The 25818-nt window shown below is 32.1% G+C and overlaps 1 protein-coding gene across 1 annotated transcript in view; it reads right to left on the reverse strand.

Annotated features, from left to right (window-relative positions):
• Positions 1-497: 497 nt before the first annotated feature.
• The window catches only part of LOC134716014 (Fanconi anemia group I protein-like), a 52860-nt gene continuing 27539 nt past the window's right edge, over positions 498-25818 (reverse strand). The window contains exons 15-33 of the mRNA XM_063578674.1: positions 24756-24870; positions 24043-24165; positions 23622-23690; positions 18052-18153; positions 17357-17530; positions 16883-17004; positions 15933-16109; positions 15157-15336; positions 14517-14674; positions 13465-13526; positions 12522-12690; positions 9917-10044; positions 8979-9141; positions 8516-8703; positions 4483-4599; positions 3616-3702; positions 3264-3359; positions 1520-1654; positions 498-1066 (exon numbers count right to left, since the gene is read on the reverse strand). Of these exons, the coding sequence (XP_063434744.1) occupies positions 926-1066; positions 1520-1654; positions 3264-3359; positions 3616-3702; positions 4483-4599; positions 8516-8703; positions 8979-9141; positions 9917-10044; positions 12522-12690; positions 13465-13526; positions 14517-14674; positions 15157-15336; positions 15933-16109; positions 16883-17004; positions 17357-17530; positions 18052-18153; positions 23622-23690; positions 24043-24165; positions 24756-24870 (2506 nt within the window). The 3' untranslated portion in view covers positions 498-925. The remainder of the gene's footprint in view (positions 1067-1519; positions 1655-3263; positions 3360-3615; positions 3703-4482; positions 4600-8515; positions 8704-8978; positions 9142-9916; positions 10045-12521; positions 12691-13464; positions 13527-14516; positions 14675-15156; positions 15337-15932; positions 16110-16882; positions 17005-17356; positions 17531-18051; positions 18154-23621; positions 23691-24042; positions 24166-24755; positions 24871-25818) is intronic.

Below are 25818 nucleotides of genomic sequence, written 5' to 3' on the forward strand. Positions count from 1 at the left end.
CCGGCTTCAAAGTAACAACACTTTGTCATCACCTCATAAGGAACATTCATGCCATGTTTGGTTTCATTCCATTCAGTGGTTCTCTAGAAGAAGTCATTTGTATGCATTTCCCATAGGGTCCTATGTTAAACTAAGTCCACTGCTGGCGGCCATCTTGGATGATGGATCGGCTACAAAGTAACAACACTTGGTCAGCACCTCATAAGGAACATTCATGCCATATTTGGTTCGATTCCATTCAGTGGTTCTCTAGAAGAAGTTCAAAATGTAAATTGTTAACGACGACGACGACGAAGGACGCCAAGTGGTGAGAAAAGCTCACTTGGCCCTTTGGGCCAGGTGAGCTAAAAAAGAGATTATTACAAAATTCTATTATATAAACACTGAAACATAATGTTATCTCTTGATTTTGTAATTATTGAAGTGTGATTTCATGGGCTGGTTTCATCTGATAATGGGTGTCCCAGTCTCAGAAACATAAAAACAAAACACACAAGTTTGTGATAGAATTACATACATCTTTATGGTTAACAATGAGTATATATAATTTAATGAATATTTGAAATCTGATGAGTTCACAACAAACAATAAAACAAAGATATGAGATTGCACATCATTAACAAGAGTCTTAAAGGTGAGATCTCACTATATCAAATATTGGTATGGGACATCTGCAGAAAAGTTTTACTGTTTGAATATTTATTATACAGAACACTCTGAATCTCTCTGAGTCACACTCACATATAGAACTTTTGCTGTGATTTTAGTCAATGAATTCTAGCTGAACCATTTATTATTTAGTTTACTCCAATGATGAATGATTGATTGGTGATAGTACCAGTGATGGTTTTGATAAATGTACAAATGTATATATTTATTTTCCATTGAAATAACTCTTTTCCAATGATTTTTTTCAATGGAATATTTACGTAACTTTCACATTTTTCTTCCCTTTTGATGATAGTTTTCCTTTCTTTGATGGTCTTTCTGTTTCTTTACAAACTTTTTTGTTTGGAGGTTCTTGGTTTTCATCAGTTTCTTCATCACTTACAATTTCCATTGGTTGCTGCAATGGATCAAGAAGGCAAAATGTATGAGGTTGGAAAACAAATGTTCATGCATCTTGTATGTTTCATATGAAACTTGAGTGTAAAATTGTGTTTTTCACAAAAATATATCTAATAAAAGCTCCTTACATTTATAACGTCTTCCAAAATGCAGAAGAATGGCTGCACACTTTAAGCATCACAGTAATTTTGAAGAAAAATTAATTATATAAAGATTTTGAGGTATCTGAAATATTAAATACTGTGGATTCAATATTATTATACTTTAAATACCAATTTTCGTGGACTTGGTGGTTACAGCTGAAACACAAAATTAAATGTTCAACAAATTACAAATTTTCTTTAGGCTTTTATGCAGACTTCGGCAAATAAAATCTTTTATTCAAAAATATTAAAAATCTTACATTGGAAATAAGAAAATTTTGGTTGGTTAATTATTAAGGAATTGTTACCTCTTCTTGTGTTTCATCTCCCTCTTCGTCCTCCTCCTCATCTTCTTCCTCACTTCCGGAGGCTTCCTGTAGAGCTGCCACATTGATACGGAAATCTCTGGAGGTACTGTGTTTCATGTGTTCCATCAAATTTACCTGGGGAATTATTAGAAAAATAAGTTTTTAAATGAATCTAACCACTGAATTTTTTAAGTCATAAGCAAATGGATTTTGACTTTAAATATGTCAAATATGTCTCAAAGTATGGAATTTACTAAGGGATTTCTTTTTCCACTTTTATAACTTGTTGTACTATAACTTCCTTTTTTGGAAGTAGAATGTTACAGAATCAATTATGAAAAGCCTAAATAAACAATACCTCAACCTTTTAAGGCCAAAAAAAAATATATATCTGTTTCCTGCTTCCAAGGCCAAAAAAACAGGGTCGGTAGGTCGGGATTTTTTTTTTTTTTTTTTTTTTTTGGCACTTCCTGTCAGATTTGCAGTCGGTTATATGTCATGTTTGGTTAGGGTCATGTACCCTAAAATGATTTAATCCCTTTAAAGAAGCTTTAATTGAATAATCCTCCAAGTGCTGACATTTTTAAACTCGTTTATTGTGGCACATTTGTGCTGGGAGCAGCCGCTCTTTGTTTGGGCATAGTAAAATACGGATCTGAATCGGACCGGAACCGATTTTTTTCCGGATTTGAATAAAAAGATCTAGGGTCGGGGGGTTTGAGTCAGGGTCGGTCGGAAACAGTAAACAGACATATATTTTTTTTGGCCTAATCATTAAAAAATCTTATCAAATATAAGTGAAAGTTAAAGTCATAAGAAACGAGTGGCCGTTAAAAAATAATGTTCTTTCAATTCTTGAACAAATGCATACAAACATCAAAAACTTAGTTTTCTGTGCATGAATTTATCATTTTTTCGTGTAAATTTCGTATAATCGTCCATTTTTTTTTCAATCGGTCAGTGTTGTTGTGAAAATATGGCAGGTAATTAAAGTTTGAGTTTTGAAGCCGAAGTTTAACGATTGTCACCTGTTTGTCAACAATCGACAAAAAAATCAACATAAAGCATGGAAATTAAGCATGTGTTTAACATGTAAATTCAGATAATAGTTTATTTTAAGTACATCCATGCGAATTGCGATCACCGGATTTTTAGGAGATGGGTCACACTGAGGTCACTTTGCATACAGAAAATACAACTGGGGAATTGCTGGAAGGAAGCAATTAAAATTAAGTAAACTTCTTCTAAATATGAATAAATTAAAGAATTTTCTTCAGAAAAAAGTATATGTACATAAGTTTTATAGTGAAAACTATCCATTGAGTTATAAAAAACATATGCATTATTTTTTTTAATTTGAGGTTTCTTATAACTTTAAAATAAATACTGACACAAAGGTGAGCAGATATTTTTTTATATCATAAAATGGAAAGTTGAAATATAAATGGCTAAAAGTTAACAAGTAAACCATGAAAAATGTCAAAAGTCGATGGACAATGGCTGAGGGGTTTTAGGCAAAATAGTCTCATTGAAAATAAAATTTGTCAATGCTTTTTCAAATACCACCAAATATTGTCTACTTCGCGTCAATGATTGCTCTAAAACTGTGCAATTACAAAATTTAACAATTGCTCATAATAAAGACTGTAATACAGTCCTTTATACTATTATAAACACTAAGTTGATATTCTGTTCAAGAAGTTTAGCCTGAACATTGCCTGTTTACTTAGATAACTATACTAACCTTTGACTTCTTAGTGAGCTGTATAAGGAACTTCTCACATGTTTCTATAGCAAATATCAAGTTAGGAACTGTTCTAGATTGTTTCATTACTTTTGCCTGTAAATACAATAAATCACAGATGTTTAACATATCTTTATTTAAATATCTGGTATTTACAAAAGATATTATATCAAAAATTAAGATTGGAGAGTCCAATGCACCTGGGTTTGAACTCACAACCTCAGTGTTGACTGGCTAGTGATAACAGTAATTACTACTTAGATAACTTGGCCAGCAAGGACACTAACATGTATAAATAATTATAGTTGATTAAAAACTGAGAAACTGTTTTATAATATTGGAAGTAACTTACACTTCCAGCCTTGGCAGCAGCTGTCTTCTTTTTCTTGTCCTTTTTGCCCTTTTCCATGGTTTGTTGTATTTGTTCATTCTCTGTGGTCTATAAGGACAGATCATGTAAAATGAAGTTTCTGTCAATGTAATGTTTTATAAAAAAAAATTGTGATAGTCATTTTAATGATTTCTTTGTACTTTATATTTCAATTCATTTTCTTAACATGCTCTCCCACACTTAAGATCTGGCTTCCATAAAAATAGGTGTAGAAGTTCAAATTAAATTGAGTGTTATGGTGCATATTAATATGCAAGTTCCAGGCAATAACTCCCTGTACCGTAAAGAACACAATATTCTAATTAAACATAATCAAAGATATTTTTAAAAGGCAGCATTTTCCTAACGGATGCTATATTTCTTGTATGTGTTTCTAGCACAACTGGTATCAAAATATATCGGATCATAAGTATATTATTAAGACCTATGGTGGAGACCATTTTAGATTTAAGGTCTGCTCCAAATTTTCATATCTGACAGATTTAACAAGAATGCGGTGTCCATAGTACAGGGATGCTCCACATGCACTATCATTGTCTTTGTTCAGTGAATCGTGAAATTGGGATAAAAACTCTAATTTGGCGTTTAGAGAATATGTGCACTAAGTTTCAAGTTGATCTGAATTCAAAATTATCAAAAACTACCTTGACCAAAAACTAACCTGAAGCAGGACAGACAGATGAAGGAACATAAGCAGACCAAAAAAACACAATGCCCATAAAACGGGGCATAAACAATTAATTCTAATAAATTCAAAAGTAACCACATTTTTATATTTTTATTGAATGGATATGCTGTATAAAACTTCCTAATAAAAATTTGACTTACCTGGATATATGTGATCATTGAATACACATAAGGTGTCAGTTGAGTACCAATAAGTTTTATCAACTTTTCAAACCTTCCTGACAGGTGTCCTGCTTTGCTACTGTAAAGACTTAAATACTAAAATAAAAAAAAAAAAAATAGAAAAAACTTACTTTTCAAGCTTACATGAAACAACATGTAAAAAAATATTCTGCAAATTTTAACCTCTTAGTTTCTGCAAAAAATGAACATTACAATATTCCCCTTCCCATAAATATAAAGTCATTATGGACCTACAACCTGCATTTTATAACAAATCACAATGTAAATATAATAAGGGCAAGTCTAACAAGAGTGCACACACTGAAATGTCTCGCCTTCTTCATACCTGCCAACTTTTGAAAGTGCCCATGGGGGATTTAGTGCTCGACAACAATTTCAAAGGTTACAATACTTTGCGAAAACTATTTTGCGCGTGCTGTTTTGTGGTCTAGAAAAAGTGTCATATTTGTGAGATGAGCTTACACACCTTTTTCTTAAGTTTATTTGCATGTTTCTAGTTATTATATATCAGTAGAAAAGATGAACATGTGGCTGCAAGACCAGGAATTAATTTCATGTGTAAGGATATTAAATAATTGTTGACTTATTCAATTTAAAATTATGCCCAAAGAAGGACCTTTAACAGGTTGGGAACAACACCTAGGGGTAACCCAAGGGTCCGAAAATGGTCATTTTGCCAGTCATGTCCTAAACTGAAACTATAATGTCCTAAACTTTTAATTGGGATTTAGGTCAAATTTTATTTATCAACAGTAATAATTTCGGTCATTTCGTTGAGATTGACTTTCAAAATCGCCATTTTGAACATATTTTTATTTTGTTATCGACTTCCTGTAATTAAAACGCCACTCCAATAAAGTGTTATAATCCTGAGGGCCCTCCTAATAACTATATTAATGCCTCGGGTAGCTATTGGCTAATGAATGCTAATCTCTTTACCTGTGTTTTTAATTCACACCTGGCAATTAATCACAAGCTCCAAACTATTATTATAAAGAAATAAAAATTCCATACCAACTGACTTCATTATTTAATTACCCAACAGGTCAGACAATTGTCAATTATGATTTATGATTTAAAATTAAATTAAAACTTGGTTTAATCAGGGACGTATATAGTCCTTGGTTTAATTAAGTAGAAACATTTTTTTTTACTTCTAACACACGTGCTTTGTTTACTATGTAATACGCATGCTTGAAATTTTCTTCCACAGATTTAAACAATTAATCGTAAATTTAAAAATAATTTCATCCTATATAAAGCTAGTGCAACTATTTTAATTAAAATTCTTGCACTATTAAAGGTAAAATATTAAAAAGCCGATGATTTCCTGTGATTTGGGTAAACAGATCTAATCCTGGAATTGAGTCCGGAATTGTTCGTTTTCGTATTGTCGCATTACATCCGGTTTGAATTTTGACTTCAGAATCGAAAGAAACATAAGTGATAACTGAGAATATTATCGTTTTGAGTCATTAAAATCATTTTATTTTTAAACTGTTGCCTTCCCTTAATTGCTCTTGATCGATTTTTGGAAAATGGTAGGACAAATCATGAAGCAAATGCGATGCAACAGTGAAACAAGTTTGTTGATGCTATGAACATGACGATCGAGTATGAGCATACTCATAATGAGTCTCGTGCAGTAATGTGATTTTGACAATCATTTTTTGAAGAGGGGCATCAACTTTTAAGTTGTATGAAAATGACCAAAATTAGGTGAAATAATTTCCGGATCCTTGGGGTAACCCCTCAATGTAAGGACATTAAAAACCACTTTTTATGTAAAAATGAGCACATATATATTCATATTATTTGAAGAAACTTTTCGCAAAAAACTATACATCTTATGACCTATCTGGTATTATATGTTCAACACATGTCCAATAATTTTGATATGTTCTTGGCCTTATATCTTCTACATTTTTCAAAATAATTGGACCCTTCATTTAAAAAGTTGTTCTTAATATAATGTCAGAATTTCCCATTTTTAAGTTAAAAAATCTACCTTTAATGATTTTTCTATTTTATTTTTTACAAGAGTAAAATGACCCCTTGACTATTTGGGAAGTCCCTCATTTAATAGATTCCTCATGTGGTTTTTTGTTTGTTTTGTCAATATGAAAAATAAAGAACAGTACATTGTACTTTAAATAATTTGGTATTTAATTGAATACATAACTTTATAACATTTGTTACAGCAAGTGTAATATCAATAAATAAGTGAATAAACTACTATTTATTATCTTTATGGTAGTACTGCATCATTTAAGTTTGTCAATCAGTCATGCTTTTATTCTTATTCTGTGTAAGAACCTCCTTGCAGGTGAAAACCCATTTGCCATGTTCACGATTTTAACAAACAGAGGAATACAACACAAGTTCAAAATCTAGGATGTTAGAATATTCTTGAGAGAAAACTTTTTTGATTGGCTGATTAACTTGAGTATGAGAAACATAGAATTTGATTGGCTGAACACAATTGTATTCCATTGTACACCATTGTACACAGTTCAAAATTGGGAACAGTCATAATTTTCGTGTAGATTTTCACAAAATCGTGTTTTAGAGGGTTTTTCACGATCACGATCGTGAAATCGTGACAAAGGATCAAAATCATGTAGTATACACCTAAATCGTGAAAGTTGGCAGGTATGCTTCTTTACTTATCATTGATATTATGTTGATATTCCTAAATATAAAGCTTAATTACAACTGTCACATAAATTTAACATAAACCAAGACAACTAAACATTGACCAATGAACCATACAAAAATAAGGTCAAGGTCAGATGAACAATGCCAGGCAGACATGTACAGCTAACAATTCTTCCATACAACAAACATAGTTGACCTATTGCTTATAGATTGAGAAAAGCAGACCAAACACACAAAAACTGAACACTGAGCAATGAACCATAAAATGAGGTCAAGGTCAGATGACACCTGTCAGTTAGACATGTACACCTTATAATCATTCCATACACCAAATATAGTCGACCTTTTGCATACAGTATAAAAAAACCAGACCAAAACACAAAAACTTAACTATAACCACTGAACCTTGAAAAAGAGGTAAAGGTCAGATGACACCTGCCAGCTGGACATGTACACCTTACAGTCCTCCTATACACCACCGAATATACAAGACCTATTGCTTATTGTATCTGAGTTATGGACTTGACCACCAAAACTTAACCTAGTTCACTGATCCATGAAATGAGGTCAAGGTCAAGAGAAAACTAACTGACAGGCATGAGGACCTTACAAGGTACGCACATACCAAATATAGTTATCCTACTACTTATGATTTTAGAATTTAACATTACAAAAAATCTTAACTTTTTTTTCAAGTAGTCACTTAACCTTGAACATGGGGTCAAGGACATTGGACATGTGACTGACAGAAACTTTGTTACATGAGGCATCTATATACAAAGTATGACGCATCCAGGTCTTCCACCTTCTAAAATATAAAGCTTTTAAGAAGGAGCTAACACCACCGCCGCCATAGCCGCCGGATCACTATCCCTATGTCGAGCTTTCTGCAGCTAAAAAGTTGCAGGCTCGACAAAAATGATCACGGTGGGGGGATGGTAGGTACTGACATTAATTCATTGTGTGTGGTTGCATTTTCCTTAGAATTTGGTGAAAATAAAAATTAAAGAGAAAGTTTAATATGTTTGGGTTGTTGGGGTTTGAAAATGACTCCCACACCCTGTGTTTAATTCTAAAACAGTCCTTATTGAAAAACAAACACCATCATGCGTGCATATGAAAGAAGAATATCTTATGCAATTTCAGAATTTGTCTGATTTCCTGGAAACTGTTATGCTTAAAAATTCTTTTATATTTTAGACTTTGATGTCTGGTCATTTATTTACCAGGTATTTAACTTATTCCTATGTACTGAACAAATTTATCATAAAGCATAAGTTCCACATTGAAATCAATAAATTAAACTATAGATGATTTTTTTTACCGAACTTACAAACTTGACAAGCAGTGTAATAGTTGTAAATAATCTGGTAACCACTTTTATAATAACTTCAGCACAGGAGCCAACAGGTATGGCAGATTGAACCAGTTCATGAAAGGCTGTTACTATTACACAAAGTCTTGTACACACAGATTTTTCACGTCCTTCTCTCTGGGTCAAATCAACTCCAGTATCATCCTCTGAAAATACATCAGATTTGAATATTTGAAATGTATAAAATTAAATAATTGGTTGTTTGCCAATTTTTAGAACACTCTGACAATGAACAAAAAGCTCAAAATAATAAATTCTATGAATTTTAAAAACATTGTTGTTGCCTCATTTAACTTAAATTTAAATTAAAAAAGTATAACTTTATTGGCCATGATTGTGAACAAATTTTGTGGAAATTTCTCGTCATATAAGATTTAATTTCTTTTAAAACTTAACTCCTTTTCAGTAACTAGGGACTCACCAAGGGCACTCTCTGCAAGGATATCAGCCTTTAATCTATTGACCACCCATTCTGTGTCATCTAAGTCTCTATCCATGTGATTCAGAACTAGGAGGATTACCATAGGAGCTGCAGACCTTGGGGTTAAAAGTGCAAAATTGGTTCTGTCTTCAACCTCAACTTCCTATGACAAAATAAAAGTCATAAAATAAACCATAATTGATTAATGCAAGATTAAGGATACTAATAACCATACTTAAAGGCAGATGGGGGAAATAAAAATTCATTATTAACTACCAAGCTATCACTATCAGTCAGAATTTTTTCACTTTGCTGAATACCTTAATTTTATTGTGGTTTACAGTTACTCAAAGAATCCATAATTTTTTGTACTCCAAATACATGACTATACCTCCTTATTAAATCTTCTGATTATGCAGAATGATTATTTAAAGCTATCAGGCAACTCATCTAGATATAACTACAAAAACACTTGGATATAGTAAATTCATGACACATTAAATAAGAGAACTGGATGTGATTAAGAGATGTCAATGATTGTCCCTTAGTCCTCTTTTACCTATCTATGAGGTTGGTGCCTCAGCGGCCATTTGTTCTAGAAATTCATCCCTTGTCTGTCTACAGTAAGGTTGTCAGTTTCAAACCCTTTTTTCAAAAAGTTGCTTTCCAACACTATTCTTAAATGACAAGTATTGCCAATTCTCTTGCAAAAGGTTTTAGCTTCCCTCCGGGTACTCTGGTTCCCTCCATTAATAAAAAAAACACTGTCTGTCGTGATATAGCTACACGTGCTGATATTGGTGTTCAACACCAATAATAAATCAATCAATCAATTAAATGAAGTACAAGTGTTGAAACTCTATTTTATGAAATAGAAAATATCCAAAAATTTTACTCTCTTTTCAAAATGAAACTGTGGCTAGGTTTTACGTTCTCACCTGATCAATGTCTCCTAGTTGGCTGTGAATATCTTGAGAAAGTTCTCTCAACAAAGGGGAACAACTCTTCATCTGTTGTGTCATATCAATCAATGTTGATAACATTAATTTACATGTTGGTAAATCGTCTAAAATAAAAGACAACACACATAAATTTACTTCCGTTCCAATGTTGAGCGAGTGGTTGGAAAACTATAGATCTATATTGTACGAGTTATGCGGCAAATTGAATTCTAATAATTTACAATCAGCACTACTGTCATTGGGGAATTGTGATAAATTACCTACAAAACACCTATTATTTATAGTTTATTCTGCACAATGATGATCACTAAGACGCTTGATGAACGTTTATAGTGCAGGGATACAGGCGACCCCCGCTATCTGGTAAATGACGTCACAAAGGCGTGCATAGTTGACGAGTTTTTTCTGGTGACGGAACTCGAAAGTGGTCTATTATTTGTTAACCTGATTTAACAAATCAAAAGTTTGGCAAACCTAAGAAAACAAGAGGCAGATACTCCATCTGCTGGTAATAAAAAGTAATTTCATGGCACAATTTTTTTTAATTATAAACAAGAGGCTCTCAAGAGCCTGAATTGCTCACCTTAATTTGTTTGGTTAAATCTCTCATCAATGATTATTTTGGCTTTTCAATTTATTTAAATGTTCTTTGAATCGTCCTATTTTCTTCAAAAGCAAAAAAAAAATCATTTTCTCCTATGTTCTATTTTAGCCATAGGAGCTATGTTTCTGACATACAAGGAAATGAAATATAAAATTTAAACTAGATACTCTGAAACTCATTTAGCCTAAGTTTGGCTGAAATTGGAGAAGATTTTTTAAAGTAAGTCAACATGATGAACAAATTGTGAAAAAAGTCTTTAAAGGGCAATAACTCCTTATGGGGTCAATTGACAATTCTGGTCAAATTGACTTATTTGTAGATCTTAATTTGCTTAACATTTTTGCTATTAAAAGTTTATCTGTATCTATAATAATATTCAAGATAATAACCAAAAACTGCAAAATTTCTGTAAAATCATCAATTCAGGGGCATTATACCTGAAAAAACAGTTACCCAATTCAGCTGAAAATTTCAGGACAGGTAGACCTTGACCTAATAAATACTTTAACTTCTTGTCTTATTTGCTCTAAATGCTGGAGTTTTTGAGATATAAGCCAAAAACTGCATTTTACCCTGTGTTCTATTTTTAGCCATGGCGGCCATGTTTCTTGACGAAATAAAAAATAAAGCACAAAGTTTATTTTATACACCCTACTGATCATTCAGTTGAAGTTTGGTTGAATTTGGTTGAGTAGTTTTAGAGGAGAAGATTTTTTAAAGTTAGCAAATATGATGAACAAATTGTGAAAAATTGTCATTAAAGGACAATAACCCCTTAAGGGGTCAATTGACAATTTTGGTCATTTTAACTTATTTGTAGATCTTACTTTGCTGATCATTTTTGCTGTTTACAGTTTATCTTTATCTATAATAATATTCAAGATAATGACCAAAAACTGCAAAATTTCCTTAAAATTACCAATTAAGTGGCAGCAACCCAACAATGGGTTGTTTGATTCATCTGAAAATTTCAGGGCTGATAGATATTGACCTAATGAACATTTTTACCCTCTGTCAGATTTGCTCTAAATGCTTTCGTTTTTAAGGTATAAGCCAAAAACTGCATTTGACCCCTATGTTCTATTTTAAGTAACGGCGGCCATGTTTTTTGACGGATCAAAAATCGAAGCACACACTTTGTGCAGGATAATCTAAGGAACAATCATGCTAAGTTTCATTCAAATCCATTCAGTATTTTCAGAGGAGAAGATTTTTTAAAGTTAACATAAATGACAAACAAATTGTGAAAAATTGTCATTAAAGGACAATAACCCCTTAAGGGGTCAATTGACAATTTTGGTCATATTAACTTATTTGTAGATCTTACTTTGCTGATCATTTTTGCTGTTTACAGTTTATCTTTATCTATAAATAATATTCAAGATAATGACCAAAAACTGCAAAATTTCCATAAAATTACCAATTAGGTGGCAGCAACCCAACAATGGTTTGTTTGATTCATCTGAAAATTTCAGGGCTGATAGATTTTGACCTAATGAACATTTTTACCCCTATCAGATTTGCTCTAAATGCTTTCGTTTTTGAGATATAAGCCTAAAACTGCATTTGACCCCTATGTTCTATTTTAAGTAACGGCGGCCATGTTTTTTGACGGATCAAAAATCGAAGCACACACTTTGTGCAGGATAATCTAAGGAACAATCATGCTAAGTTTCATTCAAATCCATTCAGTAGTTTCAGAGGAGAAGATTTTTGAAAAATTGTTAACGACGACAGACGACGACGATGACGATGACGGACGCCAAGTGATGAGAAAAGCTCACCTGGCCTTTTAGGCCAGGTGAGCTAAAAATGTTATTTACAACAAAAATACGGTAACCTTAAATCCAAGACTTATTTTAATACCACGTGTTTCAAATTATAATATTGTTTAAACTGTCAAAATAAATAAGAAATCTACAAACTGTTCAAATTCAATGATTTTTTCAAATTATTTAACTGTAAATAAAAACTAACCTATTTCTTGTTCTTGACATAACTTGAGGATCCAGCTGGTTACTTTGTCATACTGATCACTCGTGTGTGTCATCTGTTTACACAACTGATGGATAATATTTAAAAGGGAGGCAACTTCTTTCCAATGTTTTCCTTCTTCAGTAGATGACAATATATTAATAGTTAATCGCTACAATGTAATTTGAGTTTAATTAATTATTCATCTAATCACCGTTTACAAGCTTTAAAAATACCAGCCCCCTTTTCTACTCTCATCCAATTTGACAAGGTCATAATAAAATACATCAATATTACCAACATTGCTTTATTTTTGCACTCTTATCATGCATTCTGAATTTTATTTCATAAACCAAGGATAATCTTAAGATAATGATTAAATAAAATAACATTAATTGTGTAGTTGATTCATTTATCTTTGTGCAACCTGATTTCAGGGATTTGCCAAAGTCTGCATACTAGCCAAAAAACATCAACATGTGTCCTTAAGACTTGACACTATCCCAATTCAATTTTCAAAAGAACCATACTTAACATATACATACTTTGTAAATTGTAAATAAACTTGCAATTGTTATGTTGTGGCCAAACCTGGAGCAAAAGTATGTATATGTTAAGTATGTTTAAATGAACATATGTTCTCATAGTTTAGGATTTTATTCATTATAGGTTGAACAATACAGGCAAAGTTTAGATGTTTATGAAGTGTCCTATATTTTGACTTTAGTGGAACCTTAACATAAGTTATTGCCTGGAAACCAAAGTGTCTTTGGATTGTGCAGGAGACGACAAAGTCATACCAATTTAACCCCAAGTTTCAAGTTGACGTGATCACAATTTTTGGTAAACTACCAAGGGCTTCCAAAAACTCAACCCCCCCCCCTGAAATTTTAATCTCATCTTAGGTGAGGCAAAATAAAAATGTTAATATGGATATGCTACAAACCTGACATTTCTTTACAATGCTGTATATTACTTCCTGTTTATCTGTTTGGTTATCAGTATCAGCTGTGAGCAATTAAGAAAAAGAAAAGAAAATTCTAATGTTAATATCATATATACATGAAGTGTGTATGTCTACTTTCATTATTTCTAAAGTTTTCTATTTTTGGACATAAGAGTATTTCCATAAAAATACAAATATTTACAGCACACTCTATAACTATATATCAAAGTGTTTTCCCACTAGCTATTTTTTGCCTGTTTTTCAGGTTGCCATTGAATTACAATTGAATCTGCAATTGGTGTACAGCAGATTTTGATAAGCAAGTACCTAGTGCATATGTTGTACCAATAGCTTGCATAAATAGAATGTGTATACGTTTCAGTTTCCATAACATTTCTACAATACATAACCCTGATAAAAAAAGTTTTTTACCACAAAGTCACACATTTGCCATTTGTATTTTAAACTTCAGTGAGATATGGTTCAATGTATGTTTAAAATTGAGAATGGAAATGGGGAATGTGTCAAAGAGACAACAACCCGACCAAAGAAAAAAACAACAGCAGAAGGTCACCAACAGGTCTTCAATGTAGCGAGAAATTCATGCATCCTGAGGCGTCCTTCAGCTGGCCCCTAAACAAATATATACTAGTTCAGTGATAATGAAGGCCATACTAATTTCCAAATTGTATACAAGAAACTAAAATTAAAATAATGCAAAACTAACAAAGGCCAGAGGTTCCTGACTTGGGACAGGCGCAAAAATGCAGCGGGGTTAAGCATGTTTGTGAGATCTCAAATACCAGCATCAATAAATTCTGAAACCAACTTATTTTTGCAGATATAAATTCTCAAAATGTATCAAACATAGATATTTCTTTATGAAAATTGGAATACATGTATTCAGTTTTCAAATCTCTATTGGCTCTCTAGTGCTTATGTGAAATAAGTTGGTTAACAGTAACATTTTCTACAATTTTGCTGTTTGTGGTAAGTCAACTTGTTTATAATACTGTGAAAAATAAAATAACTATAAAATTCAAGCAGTATACCTATATCACAGAGACATTGCATCAGCTGGTTAGAAAACTGTTGTAAAATGATTGTGATTACACTGGTTAATCCCTCTAAACATAATCCTGTCAATACTTTCCCTCTCCTTCCTTCCTCCCCTGTCTTCTGATTCTCTGTATAGTATTTCAGAAATAATCTACAAATAAAAATTGATAATCCATGATTTCTCTATTATAAGCATATAAAAGAAAAAAAATATATATGATAAACAAAAGCCCACACACTGAAAATGTCTCTCCTGATTTACTGATTCATGAGAGAAAATTTAACAGATGGTAAAATCCAATATTTTATATAGTAATACAATGTAAATATATTGTATAAGGGCAAAAAATTTCACAATTATCAATGATCCATGAAAATAAGGACAAGGTCAGATGAACCAAAAATTAGAAAGACATATGCATCTTAAAATCCTTCTAAACCAACAAATAAAGATTACCTTTTGCTTACAGCATCTGAGAAAAGTACTGAACTTAAATGATCAATGATCCATGGAAATGAGGTCATAAGAATTCTGATTTTATTATTAACACAACTTGTTATATCAGTGCAAAATTTCAGGTTACTAAATTATACTTTAAACAAAGTAGAAAAGATTTTTTTCAAGTACTATACCTGCCAAGCTGACACACATATTTCATAAGTTTACTCTTTTCTTTCCCTTCAGGTCCGTCACATCTTCCTTTTTCCTGTATCTGATGAACTTTCTGGTGTGCTATATTCAACACATGAGTGTAAAATCCTATATCTTCTCTCAGTCCTGACAAATTTTCTTTGTTACTGGGAGCTGAATCTCTGTAAAACATACCAGATCAATAATTATCACAAATTCAGGTATAGGATATCATAATTATTAGAATATAAATAAAAAACACTATTGGAAAAGTTTCTTTAGAGTTGTTATTTTTTCAATAGAAATTAGAAATAAATTGTGAATTCATTTCTTAGGAACTTGGTTACAGAAGGCTTATGTTTTGTTTAGCTTTGTTGAAGCTGTTGAGGTAGTGTATCTCAAAAGTTACAGATTGTTTTAAACTTATTTTTTTTGGTACTTTTAATGTCATCATTAGTAAAATCAGATTTTTAATAATAATGTATGGGACTTTGTCCTCTTTCACATGTAGCACCTGCATCATATTACTACTAATTATTAAAATAACTACAGCTGTCAGTGAACTAAAAAGTATGACCCAAGAGGAAGTAATAACTTTTTTGAAGATTTCAATTGATGGTTAAACTAAACCTAAGATATTTTGTACCCTACAAATAATAATGAATTATAATGAATCCATATAATAGTACAAATGTCAGCACAAACCAACAATGAATGTCAAAGGATGAGAAAACTCACACCTACAATTTGAGCCAGTTGAGCTATGTAAATAACTTACGTTATCAAGGTCTCCAGAAGAGATGACACACAATTAATTGACATGAGGCTCAATGGTGGTTTAACTGAAGTTGTCTTCCCTTTCTTTCCACCAGTTTGATTGGACTTTTCTTTTAAAATATCATAAAGTTTTGTATAGTTTCCAAACAGTTCTAAAATTTCTCTGCAACTTGTATCACTGAAAAAACCAACATACATTACTTTCATCTTAAATCAAATGAAACAATTTTTACTATTATTTTATTCATAATATCATAGATTTGTATCAATAATTTATAAATTACTCTAACATTTAATTCTTCAAAAGCAATATTGTATACATTGCCTTTTAAATTTTTGTAAATTTTCCACAGAAGCAGATCTATATTTAAAATGATATTAATCTATATCTGAAAAAAAAATACATAATAATAAATTTGGTTTTTGGTTAAGAATGTCCTTGTCATATTAGAAAACTCAAACATTGCTTAAAAGTCTATTAAAATGGCCATCTTTAAGTGTTTGTTTTTGTTTTCATGTTTGGAAAAACAACAAAATGTCCTCAAAACCTTATAGAATACAAATATGTTTTGACCTTTGAAAAAAATAGGACTGCATATCAATTTTCTTTTCTAGGATATAATGGTTTACAAAAAGTAAAAGGGGCACAGTTTTAGTTACAAAGGGAGTTCCTATGGGAAATCACATTGTCAATATTCTCATAAGTGCAACCTTGAAAAGTAATGAAATTTAACCCAGGCTTAAAATAAATCCAGGGGAATTTAGACAAACCTTTTTACACCATTGTTTCAAAATTCAATTTTCATGAAAAAAAATAGGTTCTCCAAATAAAAGTATCAGAAAAAAAATAAAAACAAAATAAATAATCTTGAATTTGATTGTAAACTGTGCAGTAAATGATTGTTGGAAACAAAGAAATTATTTTTTCTGTCTATGAATAATAAACCATACCTATTATGTCCTGTTCTGAATATATATTCAATCAACACCTCATAAGTACCCATCACAAGTATAGCAAATAGTTTGTTTTTTACTCCAACACTGTTATTGGGTGAGAAATCTGCTGACTTGTCCTGAAAAATTAATTTTATTAGTTTAGACTTTACAGTTAAATCTTTATTCACTTACACTATTTGTATTTAAACAACTCCAAAACTTTCTGGATCTGCTTTTCATTGTGCTGTCTCCTTAATAATATCAAATTAATTTATCTTTGATATAGTTTTCATGTTAAACTATTATATTTGCCATTGTGTAGTTAACCAGTCATGATATTTTGTTACATGTAGCTTTTCATCAGTTGATAGCAAGGGATAGCACATTTAAATAAATTTACAATAATACAGACATCTGTCCATTCCTCAAAATTAAAAAAGAAGCATTCAAATAAACAAAGATCAAATATTTGTTTTTAACTACTTATACCAGTTCAAAGTCTTCCATTTCGGACTTTATCATGCGTTTAACAAGTGAATCCATTATATCTTCTAATTCTGTGTGGCTACGTGTTACGTCCTCTTCTTCTTCATCACCGTTAGTTTGTCTACGTATATCCATTATCTTTGTTAGGCATAACTGTATACAACATATAAGATGGGCCTGAAATATTAGAATAATAAAATCACTGTTAGTTTGTCTACATATATTCAGTATCTTAACTAGGGCCTGTAATATCAGAATAATTAAGCCTTAGATCTTTAGACAGTAAAACAGGTCTACACCAAACACAGAGAATGCTAGCAAAATATGAAAGCAAACCAATAAGGCATGTGCTTTTAATCATTTACATGGTGTATATCTTTTTTTTTTGGAAAGGAGCGGGGGGGGTAGGGGGTCCCTTTTGAATTGTTTTGTTTTTTGTAAGGCTAGGGAACTTATAGCTTACCATATGTTGTGTGTTTTTTATTGATGGATGTACAGTCACCTATAGTTACACACTATTTAGTCTCTGATGGATAGTTGTCTCAGAGGCAATCATACCACTTCAAATTATTTTTAAATTGAACAATGTTTACAATATAAATCTATAATATTTAAAGAGGATTCAGAAACTTTTTCAATACACAGGAATTTATCAAATTCAGAATATAGTCTACAGTATGCCAAGTATATATACTTACCAAAGGTTCTGCCAAGAAAACTTGATCCCCTTGAGCTGATATACACAAATCCAGTTTATAGGGTGGATTGACATCTTCAGATGGTTCATAGTATTTCTTGAACTAAAAATGTTTGAATACATAGTCAATTATTAAAATTGAGAATGGAAATGGGGAATGTGTCAAAGAGACAACAACCTGACCAAATAAAATCAAAGCGCGAAAGCGCTGTAAAGGCAGTTAATTACAGGTTGTGTGTATTTCTAGTCCAGTTATACCATTATCTTCCATAGAACAGAGGTGGTTTGTAGAATTTAAGATTCAGAGTTCTTTTGTACCTAGTTCACCTATATCTATAGTCTATGTTTACAGTATATTTTCTGTGCCTCCCATGAAATGCATTTTTAGCCATGGCCTTGTCAGTTTGCTTTAAATTTATGAGTTTGACTGTCCCTTTGGTGTCTTTCGTTCCTCTTCTTTAGACATATAAGAACTTTTCCTTTTCAATATAAATAGACTATTTTTAATTATTGATTGTATACGCATATTCTATGACCCCCATCGAGCTCAAGGCTCCCAAATGGAAATTTTGTAAGAGCAATTTTGTCGACTATTTTAAAGAAAACAATTAATTCAACAATGGCTATGAGCTTGTTAATGCACGAAGAAGCCAAAAACCACATTAGAATATATTTGAAGGGAATCCATGACAAATCGCCCCACTTTAAAAACAAGAGTGCACACACTGAAATGTCTCGCCTTCTTTACTAATCATTGATATTATGTTGATAATCCTAATAATAAAGCTTTATTACAACTGTCACATAATCTTAACATAAACCAAGAAAACTAAACATTGACAATTGAACCATGAAAATGAGGTCTAGGTCAGATAAACCATGCCAGGTAGGCATGTACAGCTAACAATTCTTCCATACAACAAATAAAATTGACTTATTGCTTATAGTTCAAGAAAAACAGACCAAAACACAAAAGCTTAACACTGAGTAATGAATTGTAAAAAATGAGATCAAGGTCAAATAAAACCTGCGCGACTGACATGTAGATCATGAAATATTTCCATACACCAAATATAGTTGACCTATTGCATATAGTATTAGAAAAAAAGGCCAACTCAAAAACTTAACTTTGACCACTGAACCATGAAAATGAGGTCAAGGTCATATGACACCTGCCAGGTAGACCTGTACACCTTACAACCATTCTATACACAAAATATAGAAGACCTATTGCAAACAGTATAAGAAAAACAGACCAAAACACAAAACTTAACTATAACCACTAAACCATGAAAATGAGGTCAAGGTCAGATGACACCTGCCAGTTGGACATGTACACCTTACAATGCTTCCATAAACCGAATTTACTAGACCTATTGCTTATAGTATCTCAGATATGGACTTGACCACCAAAACTTAACCTTGTTCGCTGATCCATGAAATGAGGTCGAGGTCAAGTGAAAACTGTCTGACGGGCAAGAGGACCTTGCAAGGTACGCACATACCAAATATAGTTATCCTATTACTTATAATAAGAGAGAATTTAACATTACAAAAATTTTAACTTTTTTTTCAAGTAGTCACTGAACCATGAAAGGACATTGGACATGTGACTGACAGAAACTTCGTAACATGAGGCAACCATATACAAAGTATGAAGCATCCAGGTCTCCCACCTTCTAAAATATAAAGCTTTTAAGAACTGAGCTAACATCGCCGCCGCCCCCGGATCACTATCCATATGTCGAGCTTTCTGCGACAAAAGTTTGAGGCTCGACAAAAAAACTGCCCCAACCTGGATTACCAAATCGCCCCCACTTGTGAACCGTGTTAAATCCCATTAATATTACTCCTGCCAACTGGTCCCACCTAATGGAAATCGGTGAAATCTAGATAAATATACTATTAACCAGGATGAATTTAGTAATGCCAACTCACCCCACTTATGGAAAAAGATGTTATCCCATCGAATATAAGTTCAATTCCATATATTGCATTATGATACATTTAACAGGTTTCTTTTCAATTGTTATGCAAATAACTAAGCTTCAAAACTTAGTTATTCTTCAACAATCAGGGTTTTTTTAGAATTATAATTTCAGTATATATCAATAATAGTAAGTAAATTAATTTTCGGTTTGTTTGTATTCTGTGTACATTAGTTTTCATTAAAGTGGTGAGAGTTTTTATTTTTAATTATATATATATTATTAATCTAAATATTACCGTTTTTTTATAAGTAGGGCGAGTTGGCAGGAGTAATATTAAACATGATTTAACCAATTTCACATGTGGGGCGATTTGATAAATCAGTTTGTGGCGGTTTTTTAAAAAGTGGGGCGATTAGCCAGTGGGGCGACTTGTCCTGCTTCCATTTGAAGGCCCCCTTGAAGGTTTTGTATGACTATATGAACCATCTTTCATGTAAAACCCCCATGTGCATTTTGAAAAGTTGGCAGATATGTTTCTAACTCCAGGCAAAATCTACTGGTATGAATGAAAAAGAAGTTTTCAATTAAGGCTCTGTGGCCATAACAGCTGTCTCATTAGCATTTTAACCACTTCCAATATTTGCAATTAAAACAATAGAAGAGAATTATTCAACGCAAAAACAAAACTTACTTGTAAATATGAAATTCTCTTTACGGTATGAGTTTTTCTCATTGTTTGAGATTGTACAGTAGTACATGTACCTGTAACTGCTTATACCAATTTCTTATTCACTTTTGCTCGATTAACTCACTAAATATCATATACATTGTACCACATCTCCTTATTTTTAAAAGCATTCCAATAACATGAACAATTGTAATTCAATTCTATATACCAAAGCAAAATGAACTGCACCACTTTCATTCACTAGTATGCATCTTTTGGCAAAATACAAGTTCTTAAATGACACAATATATATTTATTGATAAAAAAAAAAAATTTAGTATACAACTCTATAAACAGGTATAAAAAAACACAGCTGTGTCATAACTTGTGAAATCTGTGCTGAAAACACAGACATTGATGGTATTTGAGTAATTCCATATGTGAAGCTCAACATTAGCTCGTCAGTTGGTGGTGGGCAGTTATAGTTCCTTTCTGCAGGCTAGGATGAATGACTTTTCAGGAAAACCAATTTCACAAATCAAAACTTTCCTCTAGATTTCTCCTACAATATTCATCCAGTTTAGTTCTTTTGTTTTAATTGGACACCGTCCTGATTTTTAATTTTGCAAACCATTCAGTCTCTTGCTTGCAAATGGTGCATGAAATTAGGATGGGTATGGCAGTAGACAAGTCTCTTTAAAGTGGGTTTGTGCCCTGAAAAAAAGTTTTATAACTTAATTTTTTTGAAACTTGTGCAACACACATACCTAAATAACTATAACATAGAAGAGAGCAGCATTCGTGTCAATGTTTTGTTCCTGTTTACATTGTCATTGATATTTTTTTCAGAAAGCCTGAGGCATAGCTCATGAATTCCTGTCATTACATCCTAAATTAACATAATTACTGCTAGAATAATTATCAGTATGATATATGTACACTATCATTGTACAGCCCAAGTCTTCAGTATATATAATTGTTGCATTCATTCACTCCTGTGTTCAGTCGTTCAAAAATATTTAAACATCAACAAATGAACTTTAATAAGGACAAGAAAACACTATAAAAAATATAGAAAAGATACGTACATACAACCCGTGTTTTAATAAGTGTATTTGAGAGAAATATATCGGGTTAAACGATTTATAAAGGAGAAATATATCTGTTTAAACGATGTATAAAGGAGGAAAAATTGTAGATATTGCATTACGATGCTTTCTACCTAATAGCACGTGGATATGTTTACATATTTAGACTTGACCCAGTATGACCCGTACCTTGTAGGTCACCGCCGTCGACTAGACTACAGTCGTGTATAAGACAATAAAAAGCTTAAGCCTGTACTATTTGTGTGAAGTAAATGTGTTTGTTCTGTACATTTCAATTGTTTTACCTGATAGCAAGGACGTATATCTATCCGTTTCCTTCTCAATTCACTTTGTCAAATTCTTCGAGCTTCTTCAAAACATACGTATTACTGCGCCCGAAGAAAATATGAGAAATCCTCGTAAAATAATGCTATTTTCAATTTTGTGGAATCCATTTTGTTATATTTATTATACAAAGATAAAAAAAGTTACAATTAATTATGAATTTGCATATCATTATACGGAACGTTTATGGACTATTTTTTCCATAGCTGTAAAACGGTCATTTTGGCGGGAAATCATGTACACATACACACGTAGATTGGCTGGTACCCGATCGTAATGTTACACATCACATACACAAAAAGCTAATAACCGGAACGTAGTACCGGGAACCAGGATAATACGTAGACAACATACATAACTAATTAACGAAATTGAAAACGCTTTACAGTTTCTCGTTCATAAACCGAATTCCGCTTTGAATTATAGAAGATGCAATATTAATCATGTTCAGTCGACTTTTCATTGTTATATCAACATCTGAACTAATTAAAGAATCTTTAGATGTCAGATAACACTCGAAATTGACCCGACCTCTTTCCGCACGGAATACACATAATGATAGTTTGTAGTCAGGTTGACTGCTTATAATGCAAAATACACACTCATAACAAGTTCTATAAAACAAACAAAACACACTGATCGTTTCTTTAGTCCCCAATGTAAATGAAAGAAATAAAAACCATATCATACCATAAAAAGAAGAGGAGAAATTCAAACATTTCCGGATCTATTTCTGGCCAAAAGACCCCCTGTAAAGATTGCGTATGAAAAGATGAACCTCATGACTTAAAAGTCAGGCCTTAAAGCACTGCCTTTAAAAAACCAGCAGAAGGTCACCAACAGGTCTTCAATGTAGCGAGAAATTCCCGCACCCGGAGGCGTCCTTCAGCTGGCCCCTAAACAAATATATACTATTTCAGTGATAATGAACGCCATACTAATTTCCAAATAGTACACAAGAAACTAAAATTAAAATAATACAAGACTAACAAAGGCCAGAGGCTCCTGACTTGGGACTTAAAATATGTATTACATCTTTGTCATTTGGTCTCTGGTTGAAAGTTATCTCATTGACAATCATACCACATCTTACTTTCACATGAATCAAATTTGTCAACTATCTGAAAGAGAAAAATCGGTGCATAAAATGTTTTCCTCATTATTGAAGGCTGAACAGTGACCAATAATTACTCAAATCCCACTAAATTTGAACTCTGGTGGTATGTTGTCTCATTGGCAATTATACCTATCTCCTTATTTTTATACTAATGAATACCTTAAAGTAACTTCTGGTCTCAGTCATGAACTAAGTAAATCCAATTTTCACAGCCAACATATTAAATATTTTCCATTTGAAACTGTAACGCCCCTAAAGATTTTAACTGGATATACATTTTTTATAAATTTTATTTTCTCTTTCTATAAAAATTGATACATCTTCATTTGACATAAACCTACATATCCTTTTATTCATAAAACTGTGTTCCAGTAAATGAAGATTTTAAAGACTATTTACTTTGTTCTTATAAACATATTTTACCTGAGTTTTCAGTAAATCTAAAACTGGTCCCTGAAGCTGTGTATTTCGGCAAAGAGCATCATATAGTCCCTGTAAAAATCAGCATATACGATAATCAGAGCAAAATATAGAACTCTAGCTATCAAATTAATTATTTATATCAGTTGGCATTGCAAACATTATTTAAATTGTAATATTTTTTTCTGGTCATCATTTTCATCAAAATGGTCCTCAAGGTTTCATTTAAAAAAAAACATGAATTATTTGTGTTTTCCAGACTAGCTGTATTAATCTTTATGCCCCAGCCTGATTATGGTCAGTTATAAAATGAAAATAGCACAATTAATTTTGTGCACTTGAAGCACTTTTATGAATTTAACTTCATTTAGAATACTCAAACCCCAACATTTATAAATTAAATCAAACTATATTGAAGTCAAACCTGATATAATATAAGCCTGACATCCACTTGTTGTGATAGAACTCTTCTCAAGTTACCCATGATCTCTAAACACAGAGCTTCATTACTGGCTGGATTATATCTAGCATGTATATCTACTTGGACCTAAAAACAAATCAGTAATACACATTATCTTCTTCTTATTCTGTGATTGATTTTAGAACAGCCTATCATAGTGGAAATTGAGCCCTATATGTTCGTAATGTATTTTTTAATAAAAAAAAAGAATCTACTTAATGTTTTTTTTTAGTTGTTTTTTTTGTTTGACATTTGTTGTACATATTATCTGCATCACATACCTATCTTATATGCATTTGAAAAGTGTTTTTAAATAGGTGGGTTCACATGTCACTGCATACGAATCAAATACACAATATCAATCATGCCTGACATAAGAACACCTCCTGGTATCATTTTAGGATGCTTGCCTTCAGTGTGGTTATCAAATCAAATCACATTTTAAATTTTGATTGAATTCCTTATATTCCACATTCCCTTAAATCATAAAAGTTTAAATGTCCTGTATTCAACAATTATACTAGTAAATGCATGCAAACATTTCTGAATTCATTGTGTTTTCAGTTTAAATGTCCCATATATAAGTGTTAATGATTTTCTTTTGCTTTTAGGTTGGAATAACTCATAAAACTTAAAACTCAAACTTATTGGACAGTATACACAGACATATTAATTACCTGACTACTTGAGAACTGTTGACTAGATTGACTTGATGGAAGACCTCCTAGCACTTTAAAATGTTTTAGTATCAATAGAAAGCCTTGTAAGCCTATTTTTCTGGCATCTAACTGTCTGAAATGAAATCATTCAGACAAATTCAGGATGCTTCAATTTTTTTAACAATCTTTAAGAATGAATCTCTAATCAAGTGTTTATGAATATTTTTTCTTATAATTTCACTGCAAGATAATTTGTATCATTTACATAATATGTATCGTGTGCGAAACAGGTGGCTATTTTAAATTAGTACCTTAAGAACAAAGAACCTTAGTGAGCACGCTCACATACCCCACGTTCCCACATTGTCATTGGAGAAATTAAATAAGTGTAAGAAAAAAAAATTGTATCAGAGAAATTAATTTCCTGCCATTATGCACATCTAAATAGTATGTACTTATTATCTACAAAATTTCATGAAATTCTGTTGTGTGGTTTCAGAGGAGTTGAGATGACAAACTGTTGCAGAAGTACATTGAAGCAAATAAGTTCAAAGGGGCGTAACTCCTAGAAAAAAAATTGAATCGCAATTTCCCGTCGATATGCACAACTACATAGTATGTCCTTATTATCTGCAAAGGTTTCGTAAAATTATGTTGTGTGGTTTCAGAGGAGTTGCGATGACAAACTGTTGCAGTAGTACATTAAAGCAAATAAGTTCAAAGAGGCCTAACTCCTAGAAAAAAAATTGAATCGCAATTTCCCGTCGATATGCACAACTACATAGTATGTCCTTATCATCTGAAAAGGTTTCGTGAAATTCTGTTGTGTGGTTTGAGAGGAGTTGCGATGACAAACTGTTGAAGTAGTACATTAAAGTAAATAAGTTCAAAGGGGCGTAACTCCTAGAAAAAAAATTGAATCGCAATCTCCCGTCTATATGCACAACTACATAGTATGTCCTTATTATCTGAAAAGGTTTCGTGAAATTCTGTTGTGTGGTTTGAGAGGAGTTGCGATGACAAACAGTTGCAGTAGTACATTGAAGCAGATAAGTTCAAAGGGGCATAACTCCTAGAAAAA

Source organism: Mytilus trossulus, chromosome 4 (genome assembly GCF_036588685.1).
Source record: "Mytilus trossulus isolate FHL-02 chromosome 4, PNRI_Mtr1.1.1.hap1, whole genome shotgun sequence".
NCBI classification, from domain to species: domain Eukaryota; kingdom Metazoa; phylum Mollusca; class Bivalvia; order Mytilida; family Mytilidae; genus Mytilus; species Mytilus trossulus.